Source organism: Ambystoma mexicanum, chromosome 2p (assembly GCF_040938575.1).
Source record: "Ambystoma mexicanum isolate Mex_15411 chromosome 2p, UKY_AmexF1_1, whole genome shotgun sequence".
NCBI classification, from domain to species: Eukaryota; Metazoa; Chordata; class Amphibia; order Caudata; family Ambystomatidae; genus Ambystoma; species Ambystoma mexicanum.
This window is the reverse complement of record NC_090923.1, coordinates 1,330,312,053-1,330,331,710: the sequence shown is the minus strand read 5'-3', so window position 1 is coordinate 1,330,331,710 and position 19,658 is coordinate 1,330,312,053. Positions and strand designations below refer to the sequence as shown.

Genomic DNA, 19,658 nt, shown 5'->3' with positions numbered 1-19,658 from the left:
CTTGAACAGGTGTTCGACAGGTTCAATAGAGAACAACTTTGGGCTACATTAAGGAAATGGAATTGCCTCATCGACCTGGTTGAGGCCGTGGAGGCTCTGTACTCCCATATCTCTATTCAAATTAGGCTATCAGCAAAAGGCCACCTGTCAAGGAAGGTTCCAACCTATTGCACTCTAAAACAGGGCTGTGCTTTGGCTGTGCTTTGGCTGTGCTGTGCTTTGGCCCCCCTACTTTTCTGTCTTTACATACCAGACCTGGCTGAATCTGAAAAGGATGTTAGAACCTTTGCTCCTAGGGTGAAATCGGTTGAGGTTCCATGGATTCTATTTGACGACGACCTGGTCTTTCTGGAACAAACCCCCATTGGCCTCCAAAGAAGAATAAAGGTCAATGTGGGGAAATCACAGGTCCTGGCCATGTCTTCGGTTTATAGCAAGTGGGGGGCCAAATAAATATGGAGAGTGGGTGATAAAGCCCTGGGGGTGGTTGAGTGTTAGGCTCACCTGGGTTCTGCGGGCCGTTGGGGCACGGTTGTAGCCCTCCCTGGACTAGGCTCCTCTGGTTCTGTCTTCACCCCCAGCTGCGATAGTGTGGACTGCTCTGGTTGCTGGCAATACCCTTGGGAGAAGATAAGAGGCAATGAAAGTGCTGCGGCTGAATTGCGATCCCACTCTAACTCCTCATTCCAGAGTGAGATGAGCATGCGTTTTCCTGTATGATCGCACCTGTTTTGTAAGGCTGAGCTCTGCGTCCTGCTTTCTCTCAGCAAGGGTGCCATTTGCTGGACCACGTTGCGTCACTGGTCCGCGTGTGTGGTGGCCCAGTCTGGCTGTGACCAATCCACCTTGAAGGTACGTTTTTGTAGCAGTGATTATTGTCCATGTTCTTTTGTATTGTCTTTTACCCAATGATTATTGTCCGTAATGTTGCAATGTCTTTTGTCTCCACTATAGATGTGAAGATGGCCGCGCAGAGTCACGGTGATGGAAGCGAGTTCAAACGGTGCCAGAGGGGATTTTGGAAGACCCCACTTGAAGGTAAGTTGGGTTTCCGGATGGTGCGCAAGGTTTGCGTATTGCGCGGCCAAGCCTTAAAAGTTTATGCATAAAAATGTCCATCGATCCGTTATAGAGACCTCTTACTTGGTAGGTTGATTATCTTAGATACACGCAAAGTCGAATTAGCAAGAAAAAGATCAATTGGACCAATGCACAATGTAGGTATTGCAAAGAAGAGGGGAGTGTTGACAATCTGTGCCACTTGGTTACCTCATGTAAAATGCTATCGGAAGTGAGAAGAAGATTTTCAGGAGCTCATGTGGATTTGAGGCTATCCCTTTTGGCAAAATAGTGGTGGGAATGGGTGCCGTTAGGAGAAAGAACTAGCTTGGTACTTGCAACTAGGGGGCTAAGGGGCATGCTCTATTTTTCAAAGCGCATACAAACTGGATGTGCTTTGAAATCTGCAGAAACTACATGGCCCAGCACATGTTGGAAGCAGGTGCTAGGCATGTGCAATACCTTTAGGAACCCTTCATGCATTTCTCTTTAAGTGGGACAGCAGCAGTCTGAACCGCAGCTACCCAGTTGCATTTCAATCCCTTAAACAGTGATGGAAATGTAGTTGGTGCTGGGAGCTCCCCACCCTAATGTATGTAAGTGGCTTTATGTGGAAGCCCCTGGACCACAGTGCCAAACCCATGGCCGTGGCAGTGGTTTGTCACCAAGAACAGTGGTATTCAAACCTTTTTATGCCGACCCCCATCCCCAGTACAAATATTATTGATGGGTTCCCCCAAATGCCATATCTGCTAATACTTTCTATTAAAAACAGCCACAGCTCCGTTTTGGAAGAGCCTCATGCCCCTTTGGCCAGCCCCACACTTTCAAGACCACTGCCATAGAAGTACAAACACATTGCTTTCTCTTTTAAGAAGTCTCCCTGCCTATGTAGATCAGCAGTGCTCTATTGTTGTCCAAAGTTGCCCCCTTCAAGTGAAGCCTTACTAGTCGGAGAGAGAAAATAGCTGCATGGCTTACTGGACCACTAAGTGTGGTTCAGTATGGGCCGACACCTTTCTGCATCACACAGTTGTTGCTGCGGGAGCCCAACCTAGGAATGCTGCGTGAACAAGGTTCACACAGCAGCAGCAGCTGCTGTACAGGTATGAAAACCAAGGTGGCAGATAAGCCTAAAGAGTGCAGCGCCTCAAGATTAATAAAAAGGTGAAGTGAATCTTCGAACCCCTGATTGGCAAGATACACTAAGTATCATTTACAGATATAGGGATTCTTATCGGCAAGTATGCTCCCTGTTGATCCTAATGGGTTTGGCGGCACCTCCTCACCCCCGTTCAAATTACACAGTAGTTCCTTATCACATTGATTGTTATTCACTGGTTCTTGTGTTTGAACTTGAAAAACATTATTTAAAGACCAAAAATTAGGAGATGCAATTTTAAAAATAAAAATCATGTTAAAGAATACTTAAAATGATATAGTTATTTTGAAAACCCCACATGTTAATGGGTGGGATAACAAAAACATACTAAAGGCAGTTCCAAATAATTCAGCATGCGACTCACCTTCCAGGAGTGAAGGGCACGTGAACTGCTCCGTAGCCTCGGACAACATCGTTCCCAAAGACGTCTGGTCCATAGACACTGACAACAATCTGGGGCCCTTGGACAACAAAGATGTGGGCTTTAAAATATTGAATGCCAGTGGAGAAAGAGCACAGAAGAGCAGGAGGAAACAAAGCAACCTGCCAGAGTCACACAATATGCAGAGCTTTTAATGGAAGACAGCATGAAAGGCATTCTGTTGAAGCAGTAGTGCAAAATCGCAGTACTTAAATGAACCAGGAGCGACAAGGCCTGCTAATCTATACACCTCAACACAGACAATGAAGGGGTCAAGCAAGCACACCATTAAGCAGTATGTTTCAGTGAATACAACCCATACACGAGGGCGCTATTTACGAATGGCTGCATAAAAACATGGCGTATTTTGAATGGGTAAAAGAGAACACGAATTGTTGGCAGTGAACAGTAGGCACAAGGGATGGGGTTTACATTCAGGAGATTCAGGAGCTTTGGCACCTCGAAAGTCGCCAGCCCTGGGACAAAACAGTAGCAACATTCTACCACATATTAGTGCAGGGACTACCAGAGCAAGTTCAGAAGAGTTTAAGGAAATTAGTGGGATAGAGGCGAAAGGTAGGCCAGAGATACAGCTCACGATAGTTCATCATTGTAGGCTGTGGCAGGAGAAGGTTAAGTAAAAAGCAGAGGACAGGAATGCAGACGAGGCAAAGGTAGTACAGAAATAATGATCAAATATGCGATGGAGGGGGCAGTGATAACCAGCCCTGTACCAGAGGTAGAGCAGACAACAGTTTTTGCAACGCCTATGGGAGGAGAATTTATGGGGCAGACTGGACCACAGCAAGGGTTCAGAGGAAGGGAGGGCCAACAGAGAGGCTATGGCTTCGGGCCTCAGATGCATCACAACCAAGGGGGGTTTCCAGGAGCGTTTCGAGGATATGGGCAACAGATGCAGCAGAACCAAGAGGATTTTTCAGGGGTTCCCAAGGGCAAGGGAGGGAGCCACCACAGTGCTGGGCCTGTGGGCAAATGGGACACAACTCAAAAGTATGTCAGGTCAGAGGAATGCAACAGAATTGGGGAGGGCAGGGTCAGCAGCCATATCAAGGGTATCAGGATGACTATTATGCACAGGATCAACAACAGCAAGGGCAGATGCAGGGCACATATCAGCAAACACCACAAGGACAGACGCAAGCACCACAAACACAAATGCAGGTACCACAGATGCCAGCACCGGTACCACAGTATCTACAAGCACCACAGATTCGAGGGAACACACAGCAACTAGCACAGATACAGCACAACAACGCACCAGAACACGTGGACACAGTAGGAACAGTTCCAGTCAGACAACTGGGAGGAGTTACCATGGTAGGGAACATCCCCTCTACTGGGAATGGGTTGTCCCTGTACCATCAATAGGAAAGCCCACAGACGAACTTGATGTGTCCCATCCTGTCGATCACATCCAACCCTGCTGATGAACCTCGCATAGGGGTGGAGATAGGTGACAAAACATTTTCCTTTCTTATTGACACAGCAGCGGCTAGGTCATGCATTAGGGAAGGAGCATTTACGTTGTCACAGTATCTAACTCCAGAGGAATCAATCTATCACTGCCTTTACTTTACTCTCGACAGAACCTGCAAACATACTGGGACGAGACATTATGAGCAGGCCATAGTGTGCTCTACACCAGGCATACACATGCTAAATATAAGGCAGATTCTCCGAGCATATTGTGGACGCATGGTACAGAGGGGGGGTGCCACTGGACCTAGAAATGTTTCAGTATGAAACGGACATTGCCAATGCATGGCTTCCAGACATTTCAGGGAAAATGTGGAGTTCCAAACAAGTACCTATTTAGGCCACAAACACCAATGGATGAGCCAGAAGGAATAGTGCCCATAGAAATAGAGGCAGTGGTGGCAAGAGAATTGGATTGCAGTGCACGGGATGGATGACACAGGGCAGACATGGAGAGCAATAATTGCAGTTGCAGAGGGGTGCAGGCTGACCACAGTGACAGACAACAAACTATTTAAGGAGGATAGACAGGAACTAGAGATGGTGTTCGAGATGAGTGTAACATACTCATTACAGATCCACTACAGAGAAGTGCTTCAGAGAATGAGGTTGGAGGCAGCGCCTGCATTCTTGTAGGAGGACATGGCCAAGGTACCCAACAGTTTATGGACGACAAGTCCTCGTGACGTGGGTTGCATAAAGAGCATAGAGGTAGTGAAGATCAAACTGAAGCCAGGAGCGATTTTTCCAAGAATAAAACAGTACCTCCTAACAAAGGAAGCAGATGAAAGCATTTATGAGACAATCACAGCACTAATTGAGAGAGGCATCCTGGTACCATCAGAATTCCCATGTAACATAGCGGTGGACACCGTGCGCAAGGTAAAGGGAGGTTCATGGTGTTTCATACAGGATTTAGGACCTCAACCATATTGTAGAAGCAGAGTATCCTCTAGTTGCAAACCCAGTGACAATTTTGTGCAGCATTCCGGCGGATGCTGCCTGTTTCACCATCATTGACTTGAAGAATGCATTCTTCTCAGTACCACTCCACCCAAACGCAAGATCTCACCAGATTTATGTATAGCAACCAGAAGTGGAAACATACTCGGCTCCTACAGGGGTACTGCAAGTCACCATCTATCTTTAACAGAGTAATCCAGATGGACCTGAGCAACATACAGACGGAAAGCACAGTTTTACAGAATGTAGACAACATTTTGATTTGCAGTGAGACAGAAGACCAATGCAGGAGGGACTCGATGCACATGCCGACTGTTAGCTGGCAAAGGATACAAGGTGGACAAGGCCAAGTTTCAGTAATGTCAGAAGGAGGTGCTATACATTGGACAGACGATATCCCAGAATGGCCAACAGATCACCACAAAGAGAACAGAGACAATACGCAAAACACCTCAGCCCACAACAGTGAGGGAAATGCAACAGTTCTTGGGGTTATACAACTACAGCAGAGCATGGGTCTTTGACTACGATATACACAAGGCCACTATTGTGCAACCTGAAAGAGGCAGAGAAGTGAACAAAGACACTAATATGGACCACAGAGATGACTGAGGCCTTTGAGGAACTGAAAGAAGCAATAAGCACTGCCCCGGTGTTAGGGATCCCAGACCACAACATTTTCCTATTCTCACACAATGACGGTACTGTGATGAAGGTAGTAGTGGCACAAAAGACAAGCATGGGCCACATGCCAATTGCTTACTACAGTGGACAACTTGACCCAGTGATGAGAGGACATTATCTGTGCGAACAAGCTTTGGCAGCTGCCACATTCGCGGTGAAGAAGTCAGCAGCAGTAACAATGGGGTGCACCACTACTCTTTATGTGGAGAACACCCTCTTTGCAATACTGCAGAAGCCAAAGAGCACACTGTCTGCACAGAGAGCATCAGGGTATGAGGTGATACTATCGAATGTAGGCTTGAAGATAGCAAGATGCAAGACTGCAAACCCAGTGTAACGCTCACCTGACTCCCACAGAGGCGCTGGCCTGGTTCGCGCTGCTGTGACCTCTAAGGTGATGCGCAGGGTTCGGAAGACGGACTGGACCGGGCCCCCATATCTGGCTTGTCTGGCTCGCAGAAGTATCCTTCTGTAGGCGAAAATAGGGGATTAACTGTCTGCGGGGTAATGCAATCGGCCTCCCACTTTCCCCTCTCACCCTCCTCGAAACCCTTCTGTGATTCCCCGTAGCGTCTCACCTTAGGGTCTGGAAGGACGAGCTCTTCATCCTGCTTCTGATGCAGGGGCGCGTTGGTATCCAGTTACTTCACTGGATTTTCAGATTGGTGAGAACCAAACTTGCTTGGCTTCCAGGTAAGTTTTTTGATAAGAGGATCCCCTTGAGTCCATGCATTAATGTACTAATGCTAGTGTTTTTTTCCCCATAGGGGCCGGGGTACGGAATGCCGGGGAATAGGCACTGACCCGAGATGAGAGGTGAAATCCTTGTAGAAATCAGGTAAGTCTTTAATGAGCGTTTTTTGGTAATGTCTTTTCATTCGCTCATTAACGCTGATGTCTCTTTTTTCCCCTTAGGGGCCGGGGTCCGGAAATGCCAGGATGCGGCGCGGACCCGAAATGAAGAGGGAATGAATCAACTGGTAAGTCTTAACATGGAGATTTAGCTTTCCTTATTCCCTTCTCTCTCTCACCTTTTGTTCTTGTCTTTTTCTCCCTAGGCGCTGGGGCGTGACTGCGAATCCGGATGATCGCTGCTGAACATGGAGGCGCCCTGTAAAGGTGAGTGGAATGCGGCGCTGCAGCGATCGACGCGATGAGCTTTTAAATAAAGTCTTCCTTTTCAGGATTGTCGGCGAGAGGTCTCCGGCAGGTAAGGACTTTTCCTTCTTCTGTTCTCTTCTTCTCTTCCTTTGCAGGTGATCCAGGATGCTGGCAGGCGTGGCAGAAGTCAGGATACAGGAGCAGACACGGTGAGCGTCCAGCTGCTAGATGCAGAACAACGCGAAGCACATGTGGCTGTTCGGGTGGGGTTTAAGTAGCCTTGGAAGAAGTTCCAGGTATGTATCCTTCCCCGACCACGCCCGGATGGTAAATTAGTCCCACAGGTAAAGTAGTTCCTTTCAGGCCTCAAGGAGGCTGGGATCCTGCAGCATGGTCTGCATCAGGTAAGTGCACCCAAGCATTCCCATAATGAGCCTGGTGCCTATGGCGCCAGGACTGATGTCTTTTATGAGCCTGGCGCCATGGGCGCCAGGACACTGTCCAAAGGGCCCCTATATGGGGTTGCTGGGTCCTTCCCTGGGGACTGGATGTCCGCTTTCGGGGACGCAGGGCTTGACCGGCTCCCGGGAGCGGGCATCATGACACCCAGCGACATTTTTGGCAGCTGTCCTCCAGGCAGGAGAATATGTACACAACTGCACAAAGAGCAGAGATGTTCAGTGATGCATGCAAGGTAAAGGAGGACACACTTGAGGGTGATACATGCTCTACATTTACGTTTCTTCAACAATTGATCAAACTGATGGGGTCATGGGGTCAGACATACTGGAACTGCAGTGGTAAGACTGAAGGAGGACCGGACACGTGAGGTGGTCGTAAGTGCATGACTACCATCCCATTATTCAGCACAAGCAGCAGAACTAGTGGTTCTCATATTAGCACTGTAAAGCAGTGTAAAGAAGTAGGTGATCTATTCTGACTCCGCCTACACAACGTCAATAGTACACTCAGGACTGGCACGAAGGCTCAGGAGAGGGTTCAGGAGAGCAGATGGGACCCCAGTGCAGCATGCACTATTATTGGACAGATTAATCAAGGTGATTGCTTATCCAACAAAGGTAGCAATAGTGAAGTGCCACGCCCACACAAAAGAGGAAGACCCTATCTCAAGATGAAATGAAGCAGCAGACTTTGAGGCAAAACGTGCAGCGTATTTTGGGGAATTGTGGGAACAGCGAGAGACAAAAAGCCCAGTATGGGGCAAGAAACAGGATACTGAAAGAAGGTTACAATGTATTACCAGAGACACATAATGGAGCTGCAGGGAGCTGGACAAAGAGCTATGGGTGAGGAGAGGGTGCTCAATGTCTCAAACAGATGCCTTATGGCGCCAGAATAACACAGGAAAAGTGGTCATGCCGCTAGCATTATTGAAGACAGCATCAGCACAATTGCACTATCCAACACACACAGGGAAAGATGTCATTGCCACACGCATTGGAGCAATGTGGATCAGCCCCAATTGAAATGAACTGCGTGACCTGTCAGCAGTTCAACGCAGGAGATAGCTTGAGAGGAGCCATACCAAAAGCAGTAGGGCTATTTCTGCACCTACACGTCGATTATGTGGATAGGATCCAGGTCTGCCAAGGATAACGCTACATGATAGTGGTTGTCTGCCCATTCTCCATGTGGATTGAGGCAGCTCCTTGTTCACATGCGGACTCCCTTATAGCAGCCAAGTTCTTGGTTAGGAGGTTTTCCCAAGATGGGGCATGTGTGAGGTCCTGTGGTCTGACAACAGCCCTCACTTCGCCAACAAAATGTTTCAGCACATCACAACCCTGCTAGGCATTCAGCATAAATTCGCCTCGTGTGCCACCGGCAAGCAAATGTGGTTTGTGAACGCTTGAATGGACTCCTGAAGGAAGGCATAGCCAAGAGACAGAAAAACACCAACAAAAATGTGTTGCACTGTTTGCCCCTCGCACTGTTTGCACTACACAATAAGCCAGGGTCCGACCACCATTTATCGCCCCATGAGGTGGTGACAGGAGGGCGCATGCATCTTCTCCCGGCTCCTCCCACAAGAGCACTGAAGGACTGCGAGAGTAGTGCAGATGTGTTAGGACAAGAAATTTATGAGTACATTACTTCTCTGGTGGCTAGCGCTTCATTCATCGCCCGCTGGATACAGCAAATCCAGGGGGGCGCAAAAGACATCAAAGAGATCAACTGCGATGATGCATCACAAGACTTTGAACTGACTGAACAAGGAATTTTATATGGCGCTGGAATGCACCAAGGTTTACTGGCCCTCATGTGGTCAACCAGGTGGCCTACCGTGCTGACAAGTTAGTAGGTAAGGTGGTCAGGAACCACCTGCAGGACATCAAGCCCTACAAAGCAGTGGCCCCACCTGGCAACAAAGTCTCGGTGACCGACAGGGCCAACGTCAGCACCTAGACGAGCTACACGACTAGGGAGACACGGACACCCAATGGTTACGCAATCCCAAGCAGCTGAAGCAGCAACTGGAACACTTGTGGAAATCGATGAAGGATACACTGGCGGTCTGTTATTTTCCTTTTCTGCACATGCAGAGCCTACGTGAACGCCGTGGGGATTGTACTGTTTGTTTTCTCCCATGTTACCTCCCACCAGACACTTTCTCTAACCAGTTTGTCCTTGCTGTAAGGAGACCCAACTGATTCAGAGCACGATCCCCTGGAGTATACCATGTTGTCTTCATAGAGTACTTAACCCGAACATATCCACAACGTGAGCACAGTGAGCCCCCAGTGCTGGCCACTTAAGAAACCCACCAGTAAGAAAGGTCTGGGAGGAGGTTTTTGCCTTTGCCATCAGTGATTATTTTGTCCGCTGTGCTTAAGGGCACTCACAATAATAACAGAATAATGCACTTCTTTGTGCATTTCATGCAGGCAACTGTATCACCGGGCTGCAAGAATCAAGCAGCGTAAGTGGGAATGAAGGGAACAATAAAGAACATGATCGCTATGTTGTGTCTATGAATTCCCAGTGGGTTGATGGGATTCATATTCTGGCAATTATATGTTGTTGTTACTGCTACCGCTGTACCCTCTACTAACATTCCTCCAAATCCAAGCAGGTGGAATGACTATGTCAGGTGGACGAGAGAACACTGCTGATAAGGTAATGAGAGGTAAGCGCAGTGTTGACACATGAAGGGAGTAGACATGTATCTCACTGACACTGCTCGAGTGTCTAATAACATGTGGTACAAACACATCACAAAAGTAGGTAAGGAAATCAACGGGGAGAGCTGTTATGTCTGCTCGTTAATCCCATACGCAATGAGTGCCTCCAGAACATTCATAGCAACTGAAATACCCACAGCAAGAGCACAATGCCTGATGTATCTCGCAATGGTGCAAACACAAGGAAGATTTCAAGAGAAGTCAGCAACGTTGAGATGGATGTCGAAAGGAACATTACTGTACAAGGAAAACTACATAAAGACATCAGACATAATGAACTATTAGCAGCTAGATGAAGCCATACAGTACATAACTGACAGACCTGAGAAGGGAGAAGCAAAGACTACCACACTGGAGGAACTGCCAGGTCCCTGGACAAGAGTAAGGGAGATAGCAGGAGAGCCTGGCTGCAGGGAAAGACCACAGAGACTAGTATATGGATGAGTATATGCAAACGATGGATGGCAAGATGGGAGTGGTGGGAAGCAAAGCACTGACGCTAGCCCAGTTGTCAGTGAACAAAGTGCAGGAAGAGAATGACAAGTGCCTGAAGGAATGGGACGCAAGTGCAAAATAACTGACATGGGTGGAGAACAAACTGGTCCAATGCCGATAATCCCTCTGAAGACGCCAGCCCTGTGCTATCAGAACAATGGCGAAGTTGACATGGGTGAGAATGCTGGGTGCAAAACAATTGAGCAACTCGCAGCTATGAAGGCGGGCACAGCAGTGCTGATGGATCACTATTGGGTTTGCCGATGGAAAGCATACGAGAAGCTGGTCATGCCAAGGAAGGATGTAAAGCTTGATGAGTTCCCGAAAATGAATAATAACAAAAGAAAGAAGAGATCGATCGAGGTGGCACCAACAGCCAAGACAGAGAAAGCAGGGAAGCGAGCAGGACTGAGCAGAGTGAAGGGAATTATTTCTCAGAAGCAAACGGCACTAGATGAGATCCCAGGGGAACACAGACTGTTCAGCAGGACGGGATTGATGCAAAATTCCCGGCAAAGCTTTCAGGACCATCCTTTCAAAAGAAACAATCTATGGTGGTACGTAATTGACTCCTGGTGTGAAAGAGGACTTGGGTTTAAAACCCGTTAATAACTGATCAAGTTTGTCTGGTTTGTCCATGAAGAAGGCCCAGAGTCTGATAGTTCTGAAAAACCTCCTTAATTCAATCTCCAAATTATTAATAGGATTATCTGCTGATGGTACAAAGCTGAACCCTTTCTTCAATACAGATTCTTCTATGGGAGTAAGGGCATATTTGGATAGATTGAATACTGCTGTTACACTATGTGTTATCAAGGGTACCCTCGTTGTCTCGTGTGAAAGGTCTGCTGTTGGCCCATCGGTGGGCCATTGGCTCTGTTTGGTGGGCGTCAGCCTCTTGGCCCGCCACGGCCTAAACAATTCTGACCTCTGTTGGTGTTCTGCCTGCGTGTTGCATTACTGGGATCACTTCCAGAGGAGCTAGCGTCGGAAAATGTTAACCAGCGTTTGTTGTTATTCGGTCTATTTTGGAACCTATAATTCCAATTGGGAGCTTTATAATCTTTAGCCAAGTAGGGATATACCTTCTCTTTGGCGAAGGCAGCCACATCTGTTTTTAGTTTTTTTGATTTCTTTAACAGATTGATTTTCTTGAAATCTTCACACTCTAGGTTAATCGCTTCCAATTGGTTTTTGGCTTCCAACAAAGTGCCAGTAGTTAAGAAAGTCACTTCCTGTACCTCCAGCTGTTGCTTTTGTTTTGTTGTTAGTCGTTCTGATGTGTTAATTGTAAGCAACTTCAGATCCCGACTACATTTAGTCGAGATTTCGCTGAAACAAATTTTATACCCTTTGTCTTCTAAAAAAACTGCTGGAAGGACACAAATTTGCAACCCTAGAGGGATGGTACTAGATTTTAAATATTCTTTGAGCAGGTGACCGTGCAATTCTGTATGAAGACCCTTCTTCTTTGCACTCAATGTTTCAGGTGTTATCGAATACTCTGAGTATTCTGCCTGGGGTATGTTGTCAAAGATAGTGGAGCCACTAATGGCTTCCTGTATCTGTGCCTCAGCATATCTTAAGGTATCTCTTTCTGCCAGGTTTACAATTCACTCCGGGTGGGAGCCAGGAGAAAAGTGTTTTTCTTATTTTCTTATTCCCCAAAGGGGGAAATTTTGTGATGTGTGCCTGGACCGTGGTATCAGTTTCAGTCAGTCTGATTTATTAATTTATAAAAACCAACATGGATACTTTCAAAAAGGACCACCACAGCCAAGGGCTGTGCTAAGTGCAATATAACCCACAAGAACAGTGATCAAGCCTAATAATTTTTAAGGGTTTGAGGAGGACCTTAGGCTAACAAAGACCATATACTAAGTTACAAATGTCCATAGACAGATGCACACCCTCCCACCATTTTCAACACAATTTGCATATTAATACGCCACTAAATCAATTCCAAGGAATGATCTATTTGCAAAAAATGTAAATTTTAGACAAAGGACCTCGTTTTGATTGAATTTCTTTTTAGCGACAGGACACAAAACCCCACCAAGTTCTACAAGTTCAGATGCCAGTTCTAAGGCATCATGCTGCGGCAGGCCTGCCCCACCAGGAGGGGTAGTGCAAGAGAAGCAGCTGTGCCCGAGCTCGGTGAGGGTGGCTGGGCGTTTGTTTACAGTTCATGGTCATATTTTTTGTTTGAAACAAGGCACAAGAAGGGGAGGACACTTTCTTTGGTTGAGATGGTATGGCGGCGCAAGAAACAGAAGACATACAGGGGTAGGCAGACGAAGGCTCTGCATCACGACACCCAACAGAGACGACTCCACAGGAGCCTCAAGGCTCGAGGAGGGAACTGATAAGTGGGGATTGATCAACACAGCAAGTGTGACACCCCCACACAAGGACAAATGACCAGAACAAAAACAAGGGAACTGGCATAAGCCCATGGGAATGGAAGGGCTCACAAAAGACATGGTGACAACTCACAATAGTGACCTGGAACGTCCGGGGGCAGAACGCCTATGTTAAGAGGTTGAGGGTGCACACCTGGCTTAATAAAACAAGGGTCAAGATAGCGTTGCTCCAATAAACCCCTTGATGAGGCACAAACAGTCCAAGATAGCGGACAAATGTTTAGCTCAACCTTTTCCACCTATGCCAGAGGGGTGCTAACGTGGATAGCCCTGGGTGTCCCATTCCAGCTGTTCATGCCAGAACAGGACAGAGAAGGCAGGTGGGTGTTGGTGCATGGCATGCTAGAAGACAAGGAGGTGTGCTTGGTCAACACATACGCCTCAAACCTGGATGCAACAACGTTTTTTCAGAAACTGGCCCCAAGGCTGGCCCTGTATAGGGAAGCAGCATTCATTTGGGCAGGCGATTTCAACTGCGCTTTGGACCAGAGTCTAGATCGATCAGACGATAAATACAGCAAGCCGGCCCCGCCGGCGAAAGCACTACAGAGAATCTTGGAGCAGCTGGAGGATGTCTGGAGGAGTCTACATGCAAACAAGCGAGCATACTCCTATTATAGTTCCCCCACATGGTACGTTCACGCGCATAGACTATTTCTTTACTGGCAGCGAAACACTAGGGGAATTCACTAGCGCGCAGCACAGGGCGAGAACACTTTCAGACCACACCCCGGTCACTTCAACATGGGCGTACATGCATAGAAGGGCTCCAGTACCGACCAGCAGACTCAGGGCAGAGACTCTGCAGCAGGAGGAGGTCCAGGGGTATCTGCAGGATACAAAAGACTATTACTTTCACCTCAACACAGGTAGTGTAGACAAATCGGCAATAGTCTGGGAAGCCTTTAATGTGGTAACTAGAGGTGCAGCGATTGGGAAGACAGTGGGAGGGTCATGACAGAACGATTGAACGAGAAAAAGAGAGGATGGAATTGCGGGCAGGCTCACTGGCGGAGGAACCACCTGAATAGATATCCCTCAGGATACAGTGCAAGGCAACCTGGGAGAAACTGGGAAATCTAAATTATGCAAAGTATACGCAGAGACTATCAGCTGAAGGGGATAAACCGGGGAGACTCCTGGCCTGGCTAACCAAACAAGAGGCTAGGAAAGTCCTGGTCAATGCGATCAGAAACAAGACTGGGGAAGAAGTGAGGACCCAAGAGGGGATAAACCAGGTCTTTTCAAAATTCCACGAGAATCTATACTCGGCCACTGGTGAGGCACATGACACGGATATCGCAGACGCACTAGACCATATTGATCTCAGAAGCTGGATGCAAAACACGCACAGATGCTAGGCTCCTTTAACGCTGGACGCGGTGGAAGTGGTGATAGAGAGGCTCCCGCCGTCCAAGACCCCGGGACCCGACTGGCTACCCAGGAAGTTCTAGAAGGCGTATAAGACCACCTTAGCCGTCAGATTGCTGGAGGTGTATCAGGAAGCGTTTGAAACGAGACAGCTGCCAGACAGCATGAAGGAATCCCTAATCATACCCATCCTCAAACCAGGTAAACCCCTCCCACCCCCCGGACTCTGGCTCTTATAGACCTATTTCACTGATAAATCAGGATTGCAAAATCCTAACAGCAGCTCTAGCCAATAGGCTCAAAAGAGTCATACACATACTAGTGCACCCAGACCAGACAGGCAATGTCCTGGGGCGTAATACCTTGTGGAACCTACAGAGGCTACACCACGTTGTGGATCGTACCAATGATGTGCAGGGAGAATGCGCGTTAGCGTCATTAGACGCGGTCAAGGCTTTCTACTCAGTCAATTGGAATTGGCTTCTCAGGGTCCTGACTCATAGCATGGGCGAGGGCTTTCTTGGGTGGATAAAGTTGCTGTACAAAGACCCTAGGGCCAGAGTTAAGACAGGCAGGCATATCTCGGAAGCATGGGGAATATACAGGGGTACAAAACAGGGATGCCCGCTATCCCCAATGCTCTATATACTAGCTCTGGAACCACTGGCGGTGCTCCTGTGAGCGACATATGCAGACACCGACATATGCATAGATAATGACACACACCTCTTGTCACTATATGTCGACGATGTGCTCCTGTTCATCAACAACCCTCGTGAAAACCTTCCAGACCTACTGGAGGTGGTGGATGCCTACGCCCAACTATTGGGCATCTCCATTAACAAAGCAAAATCTATCCTATACCCCCTTGCAGAACTAAGACTAGTTCCCACGGAGCACTTGCCACACTTGGGTCTCACGAAGGCACCGCACACCTTCCGATATTTGGGTGTAGATATACATCATCACACACACACCACACACCACACCACACACCACACCCCCCCCACCCGACCCCACCCTCTCTAGAGAAAACGAAGTCCATGGAGTTCTGGAAGACATTGCCATTGGGGATGATAGGGAGAGCAGCCATGTTGAAAATGATCGTTCTACCCTAGCTGTTATATTACTTTACAAACATACCCCACAATATACCAAGGACTTTCTTCAAGAAATTGAACACGATAGTGAGACAATTCTTGTGGGGAGGAGGGTGCAACAGACTAGCTCTACATGCTTTACAAAGGGACTGCCTGTCCGGGGGAATAAATGTACCAGACTATGAGAGATACTACCTGGCAGGGCAGCTGTAATTTCTGGTCCGATGGTTGGGTGATGGGGAATGCATAAACTCACTGTTATTCCAGCCGGCACTGCAGAATTGTGACTTGCGAGAAGTCATTTGGATGGGAAAATCCTGGGTTAAAAACCTGCCTACCCTACTCAAACTAGGGCCAACGTTATGCAAAAGGGCGTGGACGATACAGGGAAATCAGGGCCCATGCTCCTTGCAGATCCCCCTGGTGGGGCTTGTGGGCACTAGGCCAGAAGCCCTGACTACATACCGGACACACTGGGAGGGTAAAGGAGTGGCACAGGTCGGAGACCTCTGGAACAAGGGTAATTGGGTGGACTTCAACACCCTCACAGAAGACAATGGGATACACAGAGGGGAGTTTATGCTGCACAATAGCATGATTCACAAAATCAAGAGGAGGCGGCTGAACCTCACCGATGCAGAGGAACTACAGGATGGTCTAGATGAGTGGTACAACATCTCTGAAGGAAGACAACCGACATCTAGGCTGTACCAACAGCTCATGCAAACTAGCAATGCCAAGAAACTACAGACCAGGAATGGACAAGGATCCTAAGATATACAAAAACTGTCTTGAGGAATGCAAGATTCAAACAGACACAGCTCTATCTTACCCACAGAGCCTACCTCACCCTAAAAAGACTATCCAAAATGGGGAACAAAGGCACCCAAACCTACCCAAGATGTGTCGCAGAAGATGCAGACATGCTTCGTATGTTCTGGGGGAGCCCTGTAATACAAACATTTTGGGAAGATATCAAGGAAAGGGCGGCTACGGGCGGAAAACAAATGCAACAATGGACACCTGACAGCTACCTGTTGGGACTATTCCCGAGAGGTGGTAAGCAAATGACACATATAGACAAGATGAAGGACTTGATGTGCATACTGGCAAAACGCCGGATCGCTATGGCATGGAGGACTGTCACGGGGCCCAGAACAGAAGCATGGTGGGCCATCTTGAATCACTGGGCACTGGCAGAAACAGTAGTGTGGACCAACGCAGTACAGAGAGGGCTGTGAGAAAGTAGCAACAAGTTGCTGGCTTGGAACACACTCCTGCAAGAAATGCTTGGATCCAGGGAGGACAGTGACACCGAGGACCCACAGGGGTCAAAAAGTGCAGCTCCGGGCCAGATGGACGAAGTGGAAGGCCCTGACAAAGGCATCTAAGCAGACAAGTCTGCCATTTGAACACTCAGGGGGTTAAAAGAATGGACATGCAGCTAGATCATGACTACCCAAGAGCTGTGCATAATGAGAAGACCACGCGTCTGGATCATAGCACTTGAGAGAGACTCCCCATAAGCAGTGCCTTTAGTTTGTTATATTTCGATTTTTGTTGTATTGCTGTTTATGTTGCATGTCATAAAATACAATAAAGAAATAACATTTAAAAAATAAGGATAATGACACCTGTCCTGTCTGTTCCCAAAGTTCTAATTCAGCCACTTTAACTTCTTTGTATCAGCTCAGTATTAAAAGTTAATATTATTCCAACACTTCAATTTCTTTGCATCAGTTCGGTATTCAAAATAATTAGCTGTGGCCAACGGGCAATCACTGGAGCTTTCTGGGGGTCACACAATGCTAGTTACCATTCCGGGGGCCGCATACGCATCTGCTCGCTCCGCTGCCTCTGGGTTTTCTGCTTCCTCTGCTTCGCTATGCACGGCAAACTCCTTCTCTTCGCTTCCTGCGGCCTATGCCGGTCAGGAAAGGAGCTTTCCCTGCTCCAGGGACACCTGAGCACCGGAGCCCAACTCACCTGGGAGAACCTTTTCAAATTAATGTTTCCCACTGCAAAACCTATGCACACAAGGTCTTCGAAGGTAGAGGCCCTCTCAGAATCAGCATCCGCTCTGCAAATAGCAGTGACTCCGGCATCTCTGCTTCCCTTCAACTTCTGCTGCAACTGCAACGTGGAGTGACTGCAATCACTCCACCTCCCTGAGAAGTACTGAGGCATGCTACTGAGGCCTGCACACGAGGGGGTCTTTTATACTTCCAGGTCCCACTCAGGTGTGGGACCTTAGTACTACTGGACTGCAACTTGCAGTCCAATGCCTCTGCAGCTCTGTTCTTCATTGCAGTACTTTGGGCATTGTGTGACTTGAAGTTCCCAATGTTCAACTCATCCTTTCCTTTCACAGTTCCATTTTCACATTAGGCCTTTAAGATGGTAGTGTCTCTGTGAAAGTTATGTGTGTTTTTCCCAGTCCTCCTGACCTGCTCTCCCCCCACCCAAATGTGATCCTCCCGCAGAACACCACCCCCATGCTCAGGATCAGGAAGCGCCTACCTTTCCCATGCAACATCAGAAGGGTCCCATGGCAGGTTTTTTGGGTGAATCATCTCTAATTCATCAGAATTAGTTCTATTAACTGGTGTCACCCCTGTACATAACAATCCCTATTAAACATGCATCTTTTAACCCTCAACTTAGTCATCCACCTTAAATTGAATTTGCTCACCATCATGAGAGTACGCAGATGAGTTCAGCATGGTCTAAAACATCATGCTTACTTTTAAAATCTACTGAAATGTGATTACCTCAAAATGTTTGGAGGAAAACGAGTCATTATCTTTCAGGATCTACTCCAACTAACAACCGTAAATGGTCAACCAGTATTTCAAATTGTGACCACAAAGGATAGAGCCAAAACAAAGAGGAGCAGTGGCAATGTTAATTTGAGGTGTTCATTGTGATACTAACTCAAAATGTACATAAAAAGAAAATATGAGGAATATGGTAACATACTTAAAGAGATGACATTAGGAAAACTCATACAATCCAAAAACCCTGTTACAGTAATCATAAATGTTTATGCAGATAATGTTGCACAAATACAGACTGTACAAAATACAAAAGCAAAATGATGCAAAAACTACAACCCTTCATTGCATTTAAAGTTGATAACGAAATCCAAAAACAGCATTACCAGCCAAACAAATAACGAAGCTGAACAAAGATTTAAGGAGACCTTGACATTGTAAAAAAAAAAAAGTCTTTAGCGATAGAACTGTCTATGTAGTAATATCCAGAGTGTATATAGATCCCAAGGATTGAACATACTTCATCTTGAAAACTTAAAAAATAAATACCTACCCACATACCACAAATAAAAGAACAGACTATGTTATCTATTTGGTATTCCCCTCACATCTCATCAATGACTGGCATCCCATAAAGAATAAATCAGATAACAAAAAACTGCAGCATCGTGCAATTTACAAAAATGAAATCCCAAATAAACCCGACAATGCCATGCTCTCAAAACAGTCTCCCGACGTTTGTAAACAATACAGGAATCAACTGCTAAGCTGATATAACAGTAAAGATACCACTTTAACTTTATTTAATAATGTGTTACAGTTTATATATAAACTTTTCACATGATTATATAAAATACGTATAACAAACATTTTTGGGAAGATTTAAATCACATAAAACCAAAACCCAAAACCATACGGTATCCCATATTATCTGAAGACATTTTTTAATAAAATCATAACAAAAAATGTCATTGACTAATATATGGAGGCATCCAAAAGAAAAATATATAAAGCAGTTACAAAGGATAATAATTAACAAATGATTATTTAGGTATAGTGCAAAAATACAGGCAAATCACTATAGACGGTTGCATAGTTCTTAGATAGATATGCCCAGCAATGTTTCAATCCCGAGCCATATATTGCACATTGCCATATGCACTATTTGAATTCACACAATAATAACAAAACATAGGTTCCTCAATAAATTCCATATCATGGATGTGGTTACTATAGTGCAGACGGGTTATTTTAACATAAGGGGAAACGCAGTCAATACAGGTTTTGATGTTTCCATGATTTGGGTATTTTTAGACATCCAGCAAAATCTATCTTCTGTTGACAGTTGGTTATAACAACCTTTGTTAGCAAGGACAGGTAAATGATCTATTCTCAACAAAAGGAG

The 19,658-nt window shown here is 46.6% G+C and overlaps 1 protein-coding gene across 3 annotated transcripts in view; it reads right to left on the bottom strand.

Moving 5' to 3' along the window:
* The window catches only part of B9D1 (B9 domain containing 1), a 391,264-nt gene that overhangs the window by 219,410 nt on the left and 152,196 nt on the right, over positions 1 to 19,658 (bottom strand). For all 3 annotated transcript variants that reach the window (XM_069645673.1, XM_069645671.1, XM_069645672.1), the window contains one exon: positions 2,586 to 2,682. In XM_069645673.1, coding sequence (XP_069501774.1) covers positions 2,586 to 2,682 — 97 coding nt within the window. The remainder of the gene's footprint in view (positions 1 to 2,585; positions 2,683 to 19,658) is intronic.